Source organism: Leptonychotes weddellii, chromosome 15, assembly GCF_054177405.1.
Source record: "Leptonychotes weddellii isolate Sample4059 chromosome 15, ASM5417740v2, whole genome shotgun sequence".
NCBI lineage: Eukaryota > Metazoa > Chordata > Mammalia > Carnivora > Phocidae > Leptonychotes > Leptonychotes weddellii.
The window spans coordinates 39,264,586-39,284,207 of NC_138383.1; the positions used below are offsets into that span (position 1 = coordinate 39,264,586).

The 19,622-nt window shown below is 55.2% G+C and overlaps 3 protein-coding genes across 6 annotated transcripts in view; 2 read left to right on the forward strand and 1 right to left on the reverse strand.

Annotated features, from left to right (window-relative positions):
- Window positions 1-19,622, reverse strand: part of PRPF8 (pre-mRNA processing factor 8) — a 335,003-nt gene that overhangs the window by 83,023 nt on the left and 232,358 nt on the right. The gene's annotated exons all lie outside the window — the stretch shown is intronic.
- On the forward strand, window positions 226-6,971 carry SERPINF2 (serpin family F member 2). Of its 4 annotated transcripts, none has more exons than XM_081806105.1 (11): window positions 227-352; window positions 736-944; window positions 1,555-1,621; window positions 1,764-1,802; window positions 1,924-1,986; window positions 2,271-2,472; window positions 2,962-3,105; window positions 3,254-3,457; window positions 3,929-4,071; window positions 5,051-5,255; window positions 5,893-6,971. In XM_081806105.1, exons 3-11 carry the CDS (start codon window positions 1,559-1,561, stop codon window positions 6,303-6,305), a joined length of 1,476 nt encoding a protein of 491 aa, XP_081662231.1. In that variant the 5' UTR covers window positions 227-352; window positions 736-944; window positions 1,555-1,558; the 3' UTR covers window positions 6,306-6,971. The 4 variants fall into 4 exon arrangements, with proteins under 4 accessions (XP_081662234.1, XP_081662231.1, XP_081662233.1 ...); XM_081806107.1 differs by having other exon boundaries at window positions 926-944; XM_081806108.1 differs by lacking the exon at window positions 736-944 and having other exon boundaries at window positions 226-399.
- The window catches only part of SERPINF1 (serpin family F member 1), an 11,290-nt gene continuing 5,718 nt past the window's right edge, over window positions 14,051-19,622 (forward strand). Inside the window, exons 1-2 of the mRNA XM_081806115.1 lie at window positions 14,051-14,207; window positions 18,099-18,190. Of these exons, the coding sequence (XP_081662241.1) occupies window positions 18,107-18,190 (84 nt within the window). The 5' untranslated portion in view covers window positions 14,051-14,207; window positions 18,099-18,106. The remainder of the gene's footprint in view (window positions 14,208-18,098; window positions 18,191-19,622) is intronic.

Below are 19,622 nucleotides of genomic sequence, written 5' to 3' on the forward strand. Positions count from 1 at the left end.
CCCTTGTCCTTCCTGGATCTGCCCTACAGATGAGGACGTTCTCCTCAACTTTCCTGAACCTCCTTTCTCCAGGCTTGGGGGGGGACCCAAATCCACAGGGGCTCCAGGTGGCTGTCTCAGGATTAGATACCCTGGTGGGAATGGGGCTTCCGGCCCCAATATCAATGTTTAACCGGATGTGCAGGTCAATATTTACCAGAAGAGAAAGCAATCTGAACAGGGGTTGGCTGAGAGCAAAGGTCCTGGTGGGAGGGGAGGGCTCAGCTGGGCTGGCTGGAGCCTGAGCAAAGTGTGGGGAGTACCCAAGTGGGGCCAGAGGGACACTGTGTGCAGCAGCGAGGAGCCTGCAGAGGTACGAGGGGAGGGGTGGCTTGACCTGCTCTTTGGGCAGGAGAGGAGGTAAGAGCTGTCCATCTGGCTTAGGGGGTCTGGGGTGAATTTATTCAGAAGGTCTCTCATTTCCCAGCCTCCTGGGGTGATGAGGAGCCAAGATGGGGGTTCTGGCAGGACTCTCTCTGGGACTTGGAAAACTAGAGGTCTTTTCTTGTCAGGAAGATTCAAAAGCCCAGGTTGGAGATCAGGGGCCCTGGCCAAGGGTCCTTGCGTGTGATGGGGGTGGGGCCAGCGGTGATAGAAGGCTCCCCTGGAAGGACTGGCCCTGAGATGGGGGTGGGGTTGGAGTGTGTGGGACCTGCTCTGAGGCCAGACCAAGACCTGCCCATCCCCACCTGCCAGTCTGGCTTCCCGGAGTCGACCTGGACAGAGTGGGGGGCAAGGCCTGTGTTTCCCGTAAGTCCAAAGGTGGCTCCATCCAGAGCCATTCATTGGGCTCCGTGACTGGGTCAACAACGCGGCTCTCCAGCCCACCCCACCAACCCTGCTGAGACTTCAGGGACTCACAGGCCTGTCCACCCTTGTGGTCAAGACCAGACCAGCCAGAAAAGGTGGGTCCGTGGACAGCGGGTTGGACAGGAGCTCTGGGAAAGGAGCCCCAGTATACAGGAGGCTTCAGGGCAGGCTTCCCAGAAGAGGAGCCTTGGGCTGGGCTGACAACAGCCGTATTACCGAGTGCCAGGCATTGTAATTGGGGCTCACAAAGACGGCCTTATTTTGGTCCTCACAATATACCGTGGGAGGAGACAGGGACTTTTGCTACCATTTTGCAAGAAAAGGCAAAGCCCAGAGGGGTTAAAGGAGATATCTAAGGTCCTCTCGGAAGAGGCCAAGTCTGGATTCAAATCCACGGCTGACTCACAAGGCCAGGCCTTGAAGAATGAGGACTTCTTCGGTTTTGGTATTTCCCCTATGAACCAAAACATTTTCAGTGCACGAAATGTGAAAAACTGGAAAATACAGAGGGGTTAAAAACAATTCAGGGGGACCTCCCACCCCACAGAGATGGGAACCACGGCTCGTGTGTTTGGGGTGTGCTGGCGGTAGCTGGGTGTCCCCTCAGCGGGAGAGGCTCAGGATCTGCCATGCCAGGCAGCGTGAGGGTGGGCTCCCACGCGGGAGTGCGGCCCGGTGGGAACAGAGGCTTCCTGTCCCGCACAGGAACATGGTGCTGCTCCGGGGGCTCCTGGTGCTCAGCTTGTCCTGCCTGCAGGGTCCCGGCTTGCTGGTGAGTCTGGGCCTCGGTCTGGGTGGGGCCAGGAGGCAGGTGGGGCCGCGCCAGGGGTCTGGGTGGGAAGAGGAGGGGGGCTGAGTCAGGGGAGGGTCTGGCTCTGAGGGGGTTCCCTCTCCTCTCATCCTTTTCTCAACAGTTGTCTCCTGCCAGTGCCATGGAGCCCTTGGACCAGCAGGTACTGGGGAGGGAGAGGCAGGAGGGGGGAGGAGGGCCCCCAGGGGCCTCACCTGTGGCTCGCGCAGGGTGGGGGAACCTGTGGGAAGGGTCACGCTCCATCTGCTTCCTCCCTTCTTCAGCTCAGTAGCGGGCAGACCCAGGAGAAGCTGCCCCCGCTTACCCTCCTCAAGTTGGGCAACCAGGTACAACCAGGTGGGGCTGGGGGAAGAGTGGGCGGGATCCGAGGGAGGAGGGCCAGTCAGCAGGGGCCAGGGACCCGGGGGGCAGGGCCCCGAGGCGGAGGCCAGAAGACAGAGGGTGGGAGGGACCAGAGGAAAGGACTCTAATGCCATTGTCCGTGTGACTGTCCCTCTCTCGTCAGGACTGGGACAAGGCCCTGCTGTTCCCAGGCACAGGGGACTCTGAAAGGGATCTTCAGCACAGAGCTGACTCCTTGACCCTCTTGACCCCTGATCTGTCCCTGTAGGAGGCCCGTGGCCATACTGTCCTGAAGAAGTCCCCAAGAGACTGCAAGGGGGCCCCAACCCCGGAGCAGACCCGCAGGTTGGCCCAGGCTATGATGGCCTTCACCACAGACCTGTTCTCCCTGGTGGCCCAAAGGTCCACCAGCCCCAACCTCATCCTGTCGCCTCTGAGCGTGGCCCTGGCACTGTCTCACCTGGCACTAGGTAGCGTGGCATCACCTGTCCAGACCAGCAGAGCTGGGAGGCCAGCAGGAACTCACTACTCCAGAGTTGACTAGTGGGTGCTTCCTCCCTCGGGGTCGCTTGGCTGTTTGGTAAAAAGGCAGATTCTTGGGCACACCTCTAGTCTCTGTGAATCAGATTCCCAGGGATGGGGCCTAAGGATATGCTTCTGGTGATTTTGATGCAAGAGTTTGCTGCAATGTCTTCACTGGATGGAGGCTCTCATTGCGGGAAACCGAGGTCCAGAGAGGGAAAACAACTTGGATGGGGTGAGGTCACCCAGACGGCCAGCAGCAGAGATGAAAGTGGAACTTGGGGAGTACTGCCAGTCAGACCAGTTCAGTCGATACGGGAGGAGAATGTGTGGTGTCGGGGGCGCACGCGCCACGGGCGTTCAGGAGGGACTGGAGCGGGCGGCAGGGCCGGGAAAGAGCTGCCGGCCTGGGCCACAGCCCATGCGGTCCCCTCCAGGTGCTCAGAACCAGACGCTGCGGAGGTTAGAGCAGGTGCTGCATGCAGACTCAGGGCTCTGCCTACCCCACCTGCTGAGCCGCCTCTGCCAGGACCTGGGCCCTGGGGCATTCCGATTGGCTGCCAGAATGTACCTGCAGAAAGGTAGGTGCTGGTGGCTTGGAGCTCCCAAGGCAGTGCCCTGGGGTGGACAGGGGTGATGGAGATGGGCTTGGCCTCAGGTAGCCAGTCAGAGCTTTGGTGGCTCTGGAGCTCAAGCCCCTAGGAACAGCCTGTGGCCCCTTCTGTGTAGGATTTCCCATCAAAGAGGACTTCCTGGAACAATCAGAACAGCTCTTTGGTGCAAAGCCCATGAGCCTGACGGGAAGGAAAGGGGATGATCTGCTGAACATCAACCAGTGGGTGAAGGAGGCTACAGAAGGGAAGATTGAGGATTTCCTCTCCGAGCTGCCAGATGACACAGTGTTGCTTCTGCTCAATGCCATCCACTTCCAGGGTGTGTTCCTCCTCTCCTCAGGTCCCCCACCCCAGCAGCCCCTACTCCTGCCCTGTAGGCTGAGCTGAGCTGTGAAACCTTTATCCTGAGGGTGTCTCTCTCCCCTCAGGGCTGGGCCAGGAGGCAGGGAGCTCTTTGGGTTGTGGCTTGGGGGAGGGTAGGAAACAGGTAACGGTGTGCCAAGGAGGGGCCCCAGGAACTGGATGAGGCTGTTGTGAAGAGAGAACCCTAGGAGGAAACCGAGTCCTGGGAGCATGGCAGGGCTCAGGAAGAACGCAAGCCCAGATTTCAAAAATGCTGCAGGGAAGAAACCTCAGATCAACTGAGTATCACCTGGCACAGTGCCCCTTGGGGTTTCGAGCTCTACCTTCCGTCCCTGGAATGGGTTCTGGGTGGGATGGAGAAGAGACTGCTGGTATAGAACCTCCCCCTATCTGGGTCTATGTGGCCCCTGCCTTCTGCTGGTTATAGGTTTCTGGAGGAGCAAGTTTGATCCAAGCCTCACCCAGCGAGACAGTTTCCACCTGAATGAGCAGTTCACGGTACCAGTGGACATGATGCACGCCCGCACGTACCCCCTGCGCTGGTTCCTGCTGGAGCAGCCTGAGATACAGGTCACCCTTGATTGCCCAGGCTGGGTCTGGCCACTGGGAGGTGGCGCAGGGAGTGGGCAGGCTGTGGGACAGGCACAGGGGTGGAGGGGGGTGTGCCCCGCCTTCCTTGCAGTCACGTCTCTGAGACAGGTGGCTCTGGAAGGCCTCGCTATGCCCCGACCCAGGGGGACTGAGGTTCCAGGCTCTTGGAAATTCATGAATTTGACAAAACTATATTGGGTGTTTGCCGTGTGCCAGATACTGTCCCAGGCTCTAGAACACACCGGCACAAGGGAGACCGGGTCCCTGCTCTCGGCACGAAAGACACACAATACACGAACAAACCTAAATCACAAGATCATTTCAGATAGTGTAAGTGCTATGAAGGTAAAAAAGAAAGTGATCAATTAGTGACTGGGGAAGGTATTTTATTTTATTTTTTTAAAAGATTTTATTTATTATTTGACAGAGAGAGAATGAGAGAGAGAGCACATGAGAGGGGTTAGGGTCAGAGGGAGAAGCAGACCCCCCACCGAGCAGGGAGCCCGATGCGGGACTCGATCCCGGGACTCCAGGATCATGACCTGAGCCGAAGGCAGTCGCTTAACCAACTGAGCCACCCAGGCACCCAAGGGGAAGGTATTTTAGATAGAGTGGTCAGGGAGCATTCTTTGAGGATGCTACCTGGGAGGGTGTCTGGCATTCTGGCCAAGGAACACCTCCAACCCACAGATCCTGGCTTAACTCTTATTTAACCTGCAAGTATGAGCTTCAAGGTCACTTCCTCCAGGAAGCCTTTCCCGATCCCCTGACCATGTGGGGAGGTAGTGTTACTGCACTTCACGGGTGAGGAAGTGGAGGCTCAGGGAGGCCGAACACACACCTGAGGAGAATGGACCGGCACCCCTGGTCCCTCCGTCTCAGAAGCGTATGCTCGCCCAGAGCCCCACTGGTCTGGGCACTTTCTGGTCCTCATGTTGTCTCTTCTCCTCCTCTGTAGGTGGCTCATTTCCCCTTCAATAACAACATGAGCTTTGTGGTCATGATGCCCACCCACTTTGAGTGGAATGTGTCCCGGGTGCTGGCCAACGTGAGCTGGGACATCCTGCACCAGCCCTCGCTTCGAGAGAAACCCACCAAGGTCCGGCTGCCCAGGCTGCATCTCAACTACCAGTTGGACCTGGTGGCCACCCTCAGCCGGCTGGGTAAGGAGGCCGGCCACGGGACAGCCCCCTAGGTCAGGCTAGGCAGAGTGCGTGCCGGGGGGGACACCCCCCTGGCAGTGGGTCCGAGTCAGAGCAACAGCCTTGTGTCCTGGCCTTTTCGGGGGCTTTGGGAGGTAAGAGGGCTTCCTAGGACCCTCCCTGGGCCCTCTGTCCTGGGTTGGCTGGGGTGGCCCAGGGAATGAGGACCTGCTCCATCCAAGACTGAGCATTGCAAACACTCTCAGGCAGGGAGCCTGGGTGGCATGTGGGCCTTGCTGGCTGTCCCGCCAGGGGCACTGAGCTAGACACTGGGCGCCCACCGCCTACGAAGACTCAGTCAAATGGAGTTGGGCAGATAAGGAATCAGGTATTTACAATTCAGCGTAAGTGATAAGACAGGGCTTCTCTCCAGTTCACCGAAGAAAAGGCATCTGCCTGGACTTTGGGGCAGGGGATCGGGAAAGGCTTCCCGGAGGAAGTGACCTTGAAGTGATACTTGCAGGTTAAATAAGAGTTAAGCCGCGATCTATGGGTTGGAGGTGTTCCTTGGCCAGAATACCAGACACCTTCCCAGGCAGGTCCGGGCAGCCTGTGGGGCGGAAGGCCGCTCTGACCCGCCATCTCCTGCCCTGGGCAGGCCTGCAGGAACTGTTCCAGGCCCCAGACCTGCGTGGGATCTCTGACCACAGCCTGGTGGTCTCCAGCGTGCAGCATCAGTCCACGCTGGAGCTCAGCGAGGCCGGCGTGGAGGCGGCTGCTGCTACCAGCACGGCCATGTCCCGCATGTCCCTCTCCTCCTTCAGCGTGAACCGCCCCTTTCTCTTCTTCATCCTCGAGGACACAACAAGCCTGCCCCTCTTCGTGGGCAGCGTGAGGAACCCTAACCCTAGTGCGCAGTGGGAGCGCAAGGAGCAGCAGGATTCCCCGGATGACAGGGACTACTTCCAGAACCTGAAAGCCTTCCCCCGTGGAGACAAGCCCTTCGGCCCTGACTTGAAACTCGCGCCCCCCTCAGAGGAGGATTACCCCCAACTTAATAGCCCCAAGTGAGAGGCCAGCGGCCAGCATCCCAAGTCCCTGCCTGCAACAACCTCTCCACTCCTGGGACTCTTTCCAGATGGCTTTGTGGGATTAGGGCCGGGGCCGGGGTGGGCAGTCTGGGAGCGAGAGGGAGCCATCCTCTCCCGTCCCCTCTCCGGGGGAGCTTGGGGTGCGTGGGGCCGGGACGAGGGCAGGCCTCGGGGAACCATGGGCCTTGATCCCACATCATTTCTTGCAAAGAGGCTCGGAGGCCGTCCTTGTTTGGGGCTTGGGCAGAGGGGCAGCTGTCGATCCACTTTGGTCAGGAAGATGGGTAGGTCGTTCCCGAAGCCGGCTGGGGCACTTCCACGTTTGTTTACCAGAGAGTGGGGGACAGGAGGGATTGGATTCCTTGGCTGGGGCGAGGAGCCTTGTCCGGCTCTGTGGGTAGGGGCCTCGCCTGGCACCTCACGGCTTCTGCCACCACCTGCCCCAGGCCCTCCAGCCTCCACCCGCCCTGATGCTCTGCCAGCCAGCCTCCCCACAGATACCAACATTGCCAGGACTCTCCCTCCTCTTCTTCCTCGGCCAGGTGTCCCAGGGCCTGCGGGAGGGAGGGCAATAGTCCCCTCAGGCTCTTTTGTAAAGTTTTTGTAGTGATTTTTACGGCACCCGAATAAAGAATGAATGGCCCTGGCTGCTTTGATGTCACTATTCTGGGCGGAGTGGGGGCAGCCCCCCCCCCAAGGCGGGAGGAGGCCACAGGCTGCCCGGAGCCCCGCGCTGGGCCCCGAGAGCAGGCGGCCCTTCTCTGCCACGTCTGTTGTCGGCCGCTCGCCAGCCCGTCTGGGCGCAGCCCCCTCTGACCTCGCCACCCGCTCCACGGCCACCTCCACGCCAGCCCGGCTCCGTTCTCAGCCGCCTCCTCTCTCGAGGCCGCAAGCAGCCAGCAACAAGGGTGGCTCAGAATAGCGCTGGCCTCCCGGGTTGGGAGCAAACTGGCAATTAGGGAGCTTGGGGAGTTTCTAATTACATGCCGGTCCTTCTGCCGGGGGCCGCCGCCCGCCAGCCCAGGGGCGGGGGGTCGGGCTGCCGGGAGCAGCGGCAGGGTTTGGGGGAGGTGGTTGGGCGCAGCTTGGCCCCGGGCTGGGGGCTGCACGGGGGTCCACGCGGGTGGGCCCGTGTCTGCGAGGCCGGGGTGTCCGTGTGAAGGGCAGTGGTCAAGAGCAAGGGCCTGGGCTGGACTCCTGCTTCTTACAGAGCAGCGGTGTGGGGAGACGGTAATACATAGAAGGAGTGAAATGGGCGGTGAGGCAGAGGGTGGGACGCGCTGTGGTGAGAAGTAGAGCAGGGAAGGCCTCCCTCAGAAGGTGGTGTGGGAGCAGAGGCCTGAAGCGGGTGAGGGCAGCCGCCGCGCACCAGCTTGCGGCAGAGCTTCCCCGGCAGCGGAGCAGCAGGGGCGGAGTTCCTGGAGGGAGCATGCGCAGAAGGTTCAGGCTGAGCCGGAGATCCGCGGGGCTGGGATGGGGGGGTTCGGAAAGAGTCAGAGGGGAGCATCTGGGGCTTTAGGGCCCCTGTAAAGACTGTTGCTTTTATCTTAGGAGTAAGAAGTAATTGGAAAGTTAAATCAGCAAGCCACCAACTTAATTTTACCTGCAAAATCTTTCTCAGCTCTCTCCTCCTCTCCACTCTGGCTCTAAGCCATGGATCTGGTCGTCATGCCCAAGGGTCACTGCCCTTGCCTCCTAGGTTCTCCCTGCTCCTGGTCTGGCTATTTTCCCTGCATTCCCCTGCAAGTCCTTATCAGAGCCCGTGAGTGTCAGCAGTGCCTCAGGCTCTGGGGATGCAGTGAGCAAGCCGGCAAGATCCGTCCCCCTCCCCCCAGAGCCTAAGTCCAGCGGTAGAGTGGTCTAGACAAGAAACAAGGTAACATTTTCTGTTGAAATATAGTCTGCAATGTACACAAGTCAGAACTGTATATGAGCTTAATGCCTTTTCTCATGAATCAAATACCCCTGTGCAACCAGCACCCACATCAGGAAACAGTACTCACTCTTTTTTTTTTTTTTTTTTAAGATTTTATTTATTTGAGAGAGAGAGCACACGAGCCAGGGGGGAGAGGGAGAGGGAGAAGCAGATTCCCCGCAGAGCAGGGAGCCCAACTCGGGGCTCGATCCCAGGACTCTGGGATCATGACCTGAGCCAAAGGCAGACGCTTAACGACTGAGCCACCCAGGCGCTGTCACTCCCCTGACTTCTAATAACAGATTACTCTTTCCTGGTTCTGAACTCCATGTAAAGGAATCATACAGTCTGCTCTCTTGGGTCTGGCTTCTTTCATTCAACCTCATGTTTGTGACATTCATCTGGGTTGTGGATGGCAGTAATCCATTCACTGTGGAAAGCTTTTAATTGAGGGGTGCCATGGTCTGAGGTAAGCCCTAGAAGACTCACTTGGCTGCTGTGTGGAGAACGGAATGTAGAGGGACAAGCGTGGGTTAGCAGGCAAGAGACAGGTGGCCTGGCCCAGGGTGTCGGCTGTGGAAATGGAGGAAAGGGGGCACCATGCAGAAATATTTTGCCGGTAGTGCTATAGAATTCATGCATAGATTGTACGGACATGAGGAAAAGGAAAGGCTCAAGGATCGCGGGTTTTATGGTTCAGATTCCTGGGTTGTTGTTTTTTTTTTTTTAAGATTTTTTTATTTATTTGACAGAGAGAGACACAGCGAGAGAGGGAACGCAAGCAGGGGGAGTGGGGGAGGGAGAAGCAGGCTTCCCGCCGAGCAGGGAGCCCGATGAGGGGCTCGATCCCAGAACCCTGGGATCATGACCTTGAGCCGAAGGCAGACGCTTAACGACTGAGCCACCCAGGCGCCCCTGGTGGAGGTGATCTAAGAGGAGAGGAGATATAGATGGAAAGGAAAAGGGGTCCCGGATCAAGTGAGCAAAGGAGACAGAAAAGACGCAGCATGTGAGGTGGGGGGCCGGAATGGAAGTGTGTGCAGAGGCAGAGTTTCAAGAAGGAGGAACAGTCTGCTCTCCTGCCTGCTGTCCAGGGAAGAGATGTCCTATTGGTGGTCAACATGAAGGTCACGCATGAACCTGGCGACAGCTGTTTCAGTGGAGAGATGGGCACAGAAGCGAGATTGGGGTTGAGGAGGGAATGCGCTAAGACAGTACAGACGCAAGAATAAATAGCTCTTTCCCTCGTGGCCGTGAGGGAGAGCGGAGAGATGGACAGCAGCCTTAGGGGATGTGGCACAGAGGAAGTGTCACCAAAGAGGGGAGTGACAGAGGATGTTTGAAGGTTGTGGGATGGCCCTCAGAGACGGATACGTGGATTAGGCAGGAGAGGGGCCACCTGCAGGAGCAGAGCCCACAGAGAACACAGTGGAGGCTCCCTCCTTTGGCAGGAGTGGGACACCTTTCACGGCAATCGGAGGAGGAGAGATGAAGCTTTCTTTGTAAGTTACCATGAAATAATTGGAGCACACAAAAAGATATAATGAATTGCATAAGGCCATTGCTCAGCGGACAGATCTGTGTTGATAAAAGTGGCTTCCCTTGGGGCGCCTGGGTGGCTCAGTCGTTAAGCGTCTGCCTTCGGCTCAGGTCATGATCCCAGGGTCCTGGGATCGAGCCCCACATCGGGCTCCCTGCTCAGCGGGAAGCCTGCTTCTCCCTCTGCCACTCCCCCTGCTTGTGCTCTCTCTCTCGCTGTGTCTCTCTCTGTCAAATAAAAAAATAAAATCTTAAAAAAAAAAAAAGTGGCTTCCCTTCACGATTTCTCAGGGCTGTAAGACTTCTCCATCTCTATCCACTCAGCTATTGATGGGCACGCAAGGAGCTTCCACTTTTTTTTTGCCACTACAAACAGTGCTGCGATAACATTCTTTTTTTTTTTTTTTTAAAGATTTATTTATTTATTTGAGAGAGCGAGAAAGTACACGAGAGGGGGGAGGGTTAGAGGGAGAAGCAGGCTCCTCGCCGAGCAGGGAGCCCGATGCGGGACTCGATCCCGGGACTCCAGGATCATGACCTGAGCCGAAGGCAGTCGCTCAACCAACTGAGCCACCCAGGCGCCCGCGATAACATTCTTGTACATGAATACTTTGTGCACGTATGTGGAGTTTTTCCAGCGCACATGCTTAGGAGTGGAACTGCTGAGTTGTGGGTTTGGGTTTACCCATCTTTAATTGTAAGGGCTGCCATATATGGTTATGCACAGCTTTGCCATTTGGGGCCGGATTCTTCTTCAAAGTGGTTGCGTCAGTTTACATTCCCACATCCTCACCAGCAGGGCAGAAGAGATCCTGGTTGCCACATCCTCACCAACACTTGGTCTTGTCAGATGTTTAAAATTTGGCCATCTGATGTGCGTGAAATATGCTCGTCAAATTATGGTTTTGATTTGCATTCCCCTGATTACTGGTGAGGATGAAACATCTTTTTCAGAAGTTTATTGGCCACTTAGGATTCTTCTCCTGTGAATAACCTGGGTCTGTGTTTCTGCTGAGTTTTTATTTTTTGTATTAATTTATAGTTCTTTCTATATTACCATGCATAATTTTTTTTTCATAATCTTTTTTGTCAGTTACCTGTGTAACAAATATTTTCTCCCAGTGTGAGGCTTTTGTTTTCACTTTGTTTTATGGTATCTCTTCCTGTAAATGTTTTTAACTTTAGTGTCAAATTTATCAATCTTTTGGGTGGCTCAGTCGGTTGAGCGTCTGCCTTTGGCTTAGGTCATGATCTTAGAGTTCCGGGATCTAGCCCCGGATCGGGCTCTCTGCTCAGTGGGGAGTCTGCTTCTCCCTCTCCCTGCTCTTGTGCTCCCTCTTGCTCTCTTTCTCCCTCTCAAATAAATTCTTTTTAAAAATTTATCAATCTTTTATAATCTCTGCTTCTTTTGGTGTCTTGTCTAAAAAAAAAATCTTTTTTTTTTTTAAATATTCTACTAATTTGACAGAGAGAGACACAGAGAGAGAGGGAACACAAGCAGGGGGAGTGGGAGAGGGAGAAGCAGGCTTCCCGCCGAGCAGGGAGCCGGATGTGGGGCTCGATCCCAGGAGCCTGGGATCACGACCAGAGCCGAAGGCAGCCACTTAACTGACTGAGCCACCCAGGTGCCCCCAAAAATCTTTTTTTTAAGTAGGCTCCACCCCCATTGTGGAGCCCAGTGTGGGGCTTGACCTGGGGGTTGAAGTGGGGCTGACGTGGGGCTTGAACGTATGACCCTGAGATCAAGATCTGAGCTGAGATCAAGAGTTGGAAGCTCAACTGACTGAGCCACCCAGGCGCCCCTAAAAAAAAAAAAAAAAATCCTTTCTACCTAGAGATCACAAAGGGATCCATCTATATTTTTTCTAAAACATTTACAGTTTTTCCTGTTGTATATGTGTGTTAGTATTTGCTTTTTTAAAGCATTAAAAATATTTCTGAAAGGATACATAGGAAAGAGATTAACATCAGAGGTCTCTGGGGAGCGCAATCAGGTAACTGGAGATCACAGTGAGGGGAAGACTTTTCACTGTTTACCTCTTGTTGCTTTTGAGTTTTGAACCATGTGAACAAAATGCCCTATTCTTACATAATTTGAATAAAAAGTCATTAAGAAATGTTCTGCAGGGCACCTGGGTGGCTCAGTCAGTTAAGCGTCTGCCTTCAGCTCGGGTCACGATCCCGGGGTCCTGGGATCGAGCCCCGCATCGGGCTCCCTGCTCAGCGGGGAGTCTGCTTCTCCCTCTCCCTGCCACTCCGCCTGCTTGTGCTCGCTCTCTCTCTGACAAACAAATAAATATTTTTTAAAAAAGAAAGAAAGGCTCTGCAAAAACACAAATTGTTGTTCACGTTTAATCCCTAATGTAGCTAGAGCTATTTTTTGTGTATGGTGTGAGATAGGGACCCAACTTTAACTTGTCCACATGGATAGCTATGCCCTTCCTGCCTTTCTATGCTCAGCCCATTCTTATTCACCCTTCAAGATTCAGCTTGGGTTCATATATTCCGACTATATCGCCACAACACCCTGCAGAACAATGCTGTCCAATAGAAATACAATGCAAACTACATATGTGATTTAAGATTTTCTGGTAGTCACATTAAAAAAGAAATAGGGGAAATTCAGTTTAATAATATGTTTCCTTTAACCCAATGTATGTAATCGGCATTAAAATTATTGAGATACTTTACATTATTTTTTTCACACTAAATATCCAGAGTCTGGTGTGTTTTTTACACTTACAGCAGCCCCGACTAGCCACATTTCAGGGGCTCTGTGGCCACATGACTGGTGGCTATTGTATTGTATTGGCTGTAGAGACTGTTGGCATAGAATGTGTCACATTATAGTGGAATGATCTGTCCTCATACCAGCCTTTTACTAGCCAGTAAATTTCTGGAGTGTGCCACTGAGTCTTATTTTCATCTACATCTTCCTCCTCCTCCACATACCTAGCTAGTGCCTTGCATGGAGGTACTCCATTTTTTGATGAAAGGATTGAACTCTGTTGATTCATTTTTTCTTACATAAAGCTGAACCTTGCCCACTGGAAAGTTCTACCCAGAGGCTCTAGCTCTGCTCCCGGGAGCCTCACATGAGGTGATGTTTCCCTAAATTTTCTCTTCCTTCAGCTATGTATCCCGGAGCGTTCTCCATCCCTTCTCTGAGCTCTCGTCTAAATGACCACTGGGCTTTCGGTCAACACTCATACCTGCCTAGAAGGCATTTTGTTACACTAATTATTTCTCATTTTTTATTTTTATTTTTTTTAAGATTTTATTTATTTATTTGAGAGAGAGAATGAGAGAGAGAGAGCAGGAGAGGGGGGAGGGTCAGAGGGAGAACCAGACTCCCTGCCGAGCGGGGAGCCCGATGCGGGACTCGATCCCGGGACTCCAGGATCATGACCTGAGCCGAAGGCAGTCGTTTAACCGACTGAGCCACCCAGGCGCCCCATCATTTTTTATTTTTTAAAAGATTTATTTATTCATTTGAGAGAGAGAGAGTGCGCACATGAGTGGGGAGAGAGGAGAGGAAGAGGGAGAAGTAGACTCCCCTACTCAGCAGGGAGCCCGATACGGGGCTCAAGCCCAGGACCCCGAGCTCATGATGTGAGTGTAAGGCAGACGCTTCACTCAGCTACCCAGGTGCCCCTCCCACGTCGATATTTTAGATTCACAACCACATCGTAAGGTCCTAAGCATCCCAGGTGAGCAGGGCCTAGGTGTTGTCCTGTCTAGGTGACCTCTACGATGCCTAGGCAGTGCCAGGCACACAGTCGGCCTCCCCTCAGGATCAGTGGTTATAGCACAGCTCAATTCTTCCTCCGGTCGGACATTTTTTCCACTGTGCTTTCTGATTTTCAGAAATCACAGAATTCTAAGGCTGAAAAAGCAAATACACATCCCAGTTCCATCTCTTCATTTTTCAGCCAAGAAAGCTGGGAGAGTTGTCTTCCCCAAATCCCAGTTAGTGCCAGAACCAAGGACCAGGAAAAATCTAGAGTCCCAGCACAGGAGCGGGGTTTGCTCTGGTCCGGCCTGCCTTCCGGGCTTCCTCCAGAAGACTGTTCCTGGGCCCTGTCTCCCACCCAGGTGGGCCAGGGTGCCCTCTGGGGGTGGGACCGCGGGCAAGAGGAAGGCCAGGGCCCTGAAGGAAGGTCTGGTGGGGAAGGCGGCTGTGTGGAGGGCTGTGTTGGCCGTGTGGGGTGGAAGGGCAGCAGGGGGTTAAAGTTATCATCAGGCAATGATGCAATCACAGAATCCGAATTGAGTGCAGGTCGCTTTAAGAAGGGAGTAGCTGTAACCTGAAGCGTGCTGGGCTCTGGACTGGGAGGCGCAGGCTGGAGCCCCTGGGCCTGCAGACCTAGGCTGGCCAGCCAGCACACCCACAGGGAAAGCAGCTCCCGGTCTGGCGCGAGTGTCAGGGTAAGACTGGACAGGCTGCCCTGGGCCGGGGGCCCTGGGGAGGGGCAGGAGGACTCTGGGGAGCAGCAAAGAGGGGTGCAAGGGAGAGGAGGTGGGGGACAGTGGCTCCTGCAGCTTGGGAACCGGGGTGAGAGGATGAGAGGGGGCAGAGGGAGCTGGGGCTCAGAAGGCCAGGGCCCAATTATCCCCAAGGCCCACCGCCCCACTAGGAGAAGAGGCTGGGAAGACTTTTGAATGAAGTGGGTGGGTAGCCACAGGGGAGGGCAGTGGTGGGAAGGGGCAGAGGGCGCAGCTGCTGGGCCCGTCTGAGCAGCACCTCGAAGGGGCTCTGCGGCCGCGGCGCCCCGAGGGAAGGAGGCTGTCCCTCAGCTGGGCTTCCCTGGGGCAGTCAGGAGGCAGCCGGCCCCTACAGTCCAGCCTTGTCTTGGGCTCAGCTCCCTGCTGCTTTTTCAAAATCAACTGGTGCTGATTTCCAAGCCGAGCCACTGGCCTATTGGGCCCCACAGAAGACTGGGAGGGAGGACAGCTGGGTCCTTTGATCCAGTGCCCACCCCTTCTCTTTGGCCAAATTAGTTGCCAGTGAACACTGGGAGACCCATGGGGCTTTGGCCTCTGGCAAACAATGACCGCTCTTTAGTCCAGCCAGTGTATGGGGTTTGGGGGCCCGCGGCCCCGTGCTGCAGAGGATAGCGGCCCGCATCCTTTCCGCTTCCCGGGGTAAGCCGCAGCAAGGGGAGGGTCTGGGCCCAAGAGAAGCCGCAGGCTTCCCAGAAACCTCATCACTGTCTGGCCCATGCCCGTCCTCCAGGAGTTCAGCCCCTAGGCTCAGGGGGCCAGGGGGTTCTGCTTCTAGGGCCAGTCCTCCTGGGCAGCGCAGAGGTGGAACTCACGGGTGCCCTGGCCTGACTCACTCAGATTCCAAGACTCGAGAAGGAACGCTACATGGGGACTGGCGGGGCTGCCACGGGTGGAGTGGGCCTGGAGGGGACCCCTCGGAACCTCCCTCCCGAAGCCAGGAGAGAGGGCGGTGCCCTTCCCTGCACTGCCCAGGAGGTCCACCGCCATGTGGCTTTAGGCTGTGTGGTGCAGGGAGGAGGAGGGGGAGGAGGGATGGTGTTTGTCTCACAACTGGATTTAATCTTAAACACATGTACTGGCTCAAATTTATCCTCCCAGCTGGAAGGCAAGATCACAAAGTCCCATTTCCTTGTGTCTCTTTTGATTTTGGTAAATGTGGCAGAAAGGAAGACCTGACCTTGGCCCAACAGCGAGAATATCTACTTCGTCCCCATGGCCTCCCCTTCCTGGTAGGACAGGAGCCTGGCTTGGATACTGCCCTTTGAACGGAGGGCATCAGTGTCCAGTGCCAGGCGGCGGCTGCTTGCCCTCAGGCCATGGAACAATCCCCGTGGACAGGGTATTGGGTGGGCTCAGAGGGACCCTCAACCCCATGCAGACTGACTCTCTGCCCTCCCAGGGCCCTTTTCGGGGGCTCTCCATAATCTCTCCCCTTCCCTCATCCCCAGGGTTTGAGGTGGAGGATTCAGAGGTACCATGAATACTACATGTCCCAGCAACTGGCTCTGGACCAGCTGGGGACCCATGTGCCTTTCAGGGCCAGGGTCCCTCACCTTATCTTCAGTCCTCAGCCCACCCACATGGGGACCGTGATTCCACAGCCTGGGGCTTGGGCTGACTGTAGGGGCTCCTACAGAGAAGGTTTGACCTTCAAGTGCATTTGAACCGTGAGCTTAGTTCTCTTAAACACCATGGCAGGCTGACCCCGTGTCCCTCCTACCTCAGCTCCCTACCCTGGCCAGAGGGACGAGCGCGAACGCCTTCTCCTGCACCCTTGCCGCCTAGACATCTCACGGAATTGGGTGTCTGATAAACCAGTCTGCTGGGGCTCAGGCAAGAAGACTCCCGCTAGCTCTGGGGTGGGGCGGGAGGGCGGCGAGAGCAGCAGTGAGCCTGTGTGGTGTTCAGGGTCTCCATCTGGTGCCGCGGAAAGCTTGTCCCGGTGCCTCAGTGGAAGATTCTGCCTGAGCGCCAGGGGCAGCTGGGTAGGACAGTAGCTGGCTGAGCCCTCGGGGTCTGTGGGGCTCTCTCTGGAACACAAGTTCCAGATCAGGGTTTGGGAAGAAAGCAGTCCAGCCATAAACTGAGCCAACTCTGGAGGCGGTCTCTTCTTCTGTTGCCTTTCATCTCTACAGTGTTGTCTGGTGGATTATCTAGCTTGATTCTAAGGACTTTGGCCAAAAATCACACACCGCACTCCCAGCTTTCCTATTTGTTCTGAGAAGTCAGGAAAGTATGTGTGCTGTGCGTGTGGGAGGGTTATTTATGGGCATATAAACAGATGACAATGAAGGCGCTGGAGACCCTCGGCCTGTGTGTGCGTGCGTGTGCGTAGGGGAGGTGAGGGGCAGGGAAGACAGACATTGTGAATTGTTGACCTGGCAATATGGATGGGAGGGAGAACACAGACCAAGCAAAGGTCCTAGTTACTGAGACCTTGTCCCACTTTTTAAACAGAAGGCCCCTGGGGCACCTGGGTGGCTCAGTCGTTAAGCGTCTGCCTTCAGCTCAGGTCATGATCCCAGGGTCCTGGGATCGAGCCCCGCATCGGGCTCCCTGCTCCGCGGGAAGCCTGCTTCTCCCTCTCCCATTCCACCTGCTTGTATTCCCTCTCTTGCTGTGTCTCTCTCTGTCAAATAAATAAATAAAATCTTTAAAAAAAAAAAAAATAAATAAAAAAAATAAACAGAAGGCCCCTTGGAAGATCCTACCTGTGAAACCCCCCTAGCTGCCTTCATCCCCTCCCGCTACCCCACACCCTGACTCCAAGGGGTGAGCTCATGGATGCAGTGAGTGCAGGAGACTGAGGGATGGTGGCATACATAGAGCCCTGGACTCAGATTTCCCTTTTCCCTTGTGGTCCAGGGGCCAGAGGGAGCTGGTCAGAGGAGGCCACTGCTGGGGGACATGAAGGGACCTGGGGTGGTTTAACCCGAAGGAGAAAAAGCTCTGAGGGTGTAAGAGCTATTTTTGAGCTGGTAGGGGGCAGAGGAGCTGGCTCCCCAGGAGAGAAGGGGGGCCCTGGGGTTCCAGGTGTAGGGAGACACATTTTTAGCTCTGGGATCGCTGGAGAGCTCACCTGTCTCTGCGCTGTTCAGTTCTTTGGAGACATTATCTAATTTAATCCGCATCACAATAGGTAAGAACTATTTGATTTCCATTTTGCAAGAGAAGACGCTGTGAGTTAGAATTGAGATTTGAACCCAGGCTGTCTGATCCTGGACCCAGTGCTCCTTAGCAGGAGAGTAAGAACTCTCCCTAGAGAACTATCTGCGAGGGGAATGAGTCCCTTATGAGGCCACAGGTTCTAGGCCAGAGTAAATTCAAGGACAGAGTCTCAGAACTTCCTGGGGATAGCAAGGAGCTGGACCAGATGCCTCCATTCTCGGTATTCTGGAATTCTACATATGGGAACTAGATTCTGTCCCATTCTGACATTACCCCAAATCCTGTATCATGAGCTGGTCAGGTGCCTCCAGAAAAGCCTTGCTGTGCATTTGTGCTAGGCCGTAGCCACGCAGAGGAGTCCACTGCTGGGTCTCCACGGCCCTGGAGCTTTAGGCCCCGAGGGCTCCTGACACACACAGGGGGACGAAAGCACAAGCTCATCCTGGGGCTGTAGGCCATGAGGCAGGTGCAGGGGTGGTGAGGTGATCAGAGGGAGGGACCGTCAAGTTGAGGGTCCACTTCCAGCCTGGGGAGGTCGGAGGCAAGGTGCCTAGTCCTGCCAAGCTCCTGCTCCCAGCTCAGCGTGGCTGGCGGAGCGGGGCGGTCGGGGAGGGAAACGGCTGGCTGCCTCTTGCTTTCTTGCAGGCCCCAGGATGCAGGCCCTCATGCTACTCCTCTGGACTGGAGCCCTCCTCGGGCACAGCAGCGGCCAGGACCACGCCGGCAGCCCACAGGAGGTCAGTGGGGCTGGGGTGAGGCGGGGTGTCGGCAATCCCAGCCCCTCCTTAGCAAGGAGCACGGGAGATAGGACAGCCACTTGGGTTCCAGGCCAGGCTCTGGCCTTTATGTGCAGATAAGGCCTTGATTTCTCCTTCAGCAAAACAGACAGAAAACATCTTGCCTTGCCTTTCAGACAACATAGCGGAGACAAAAAGAAGATCCCAGAAGGTGAAAAGTGAAGGCAGTCTAGCAAGCCTAGGGTGATCCCTTTCAGTGAAGACCTTTTCTCATTACTATGCATTACTCGTGGGTCTCACTGACTGGGTGGTGGTCCTGGATATTTGTGCAGTGGAGATGGAAGCGTGTGGCAAGGCCTCTTTCCTGTCCAGAGGAAGCACGGTCAGACTGCAAAGGCAGACGCTGAGAAGCTTATGCTAAGGGACAGTGAGGGGCCAGGGCAGCCCGGGCATACTGGCTGGAACCCTGGACTTTGTCAAGTTCTGGCTTTACCTCTCACTTAGCTTTGTTACCATAGACAACCCACTTTGACCTGAGTCTCTTTCTTATCTATAAAATGGGATTAAAAATACCTATCCTGGGGCGCCTGGGTGGCTCAGTCGGTTAAGCGTCTGCCTTCGGCTCAGGTTATGATCCCGGGGGTTCTGGGATCGAGTCCCGCATTGGGCTCCCTGCTCAGTAGGGAGCCTGCTTCTCCCTCTTCCTCTGTAGCTCCCCCTGCTTGTGCTCTCTCTCTCTCCCTCTCCGTCTCTCAAATAAATAAATAAATCTTTAAAGAAAAACGAAAACCACCCTTGCAGGGCCATTATGGTCAGTCACTTACTTTTTACCTACCGAATACCTGCTCTGTAGGGGCTGGGGCTGGGTGGAAATATAGAAGACTCAGTTCTTGCCTTCAAAGAAACTCAGTCTTTTGAGGTATCAAATACATCAACAAGCATGAAATGAAGTAACTCCAATGAAAAGAACCAGCACAGAGCCTGGCACATGGTAGGTGGTTAGTATAAGTAGTAGTTGACTCTGTAAAAAGCTCAGAAAACCAAAAAGTGCCTTCAGATTGGAGTGATTAGGGAAAAGTTGTGGAGGAAATACGATGTGATCAGGGCCATGAAAGACGGGGTCAGGGTGGGGGGATCATAGAAGGGCCCAGGTAGAGACCTGGGAGCAGTAAGCAAGGGGGGAACAGACAGGCAGCTTGCTCTGGCCTGAGCAGGGTTCCTTGGAAGGGAGGGGCTCTTCTCCTTCTCTCTCTCTCTTTTTTTAAAGATCTTATTTATTTATTTGTCAGAGAGGGAGAGAGCACAAGCCGGGAAAGCAGCAGAGGGAGAAGTAGGCTCCTCGCTGAGCAGGGAGCCCAGGACCCCCGGGATCGTGACCTGAGCTGAAGGCAGATGCTTAACCAACTGAGCCACCCAGGCGTCCTCACACTCT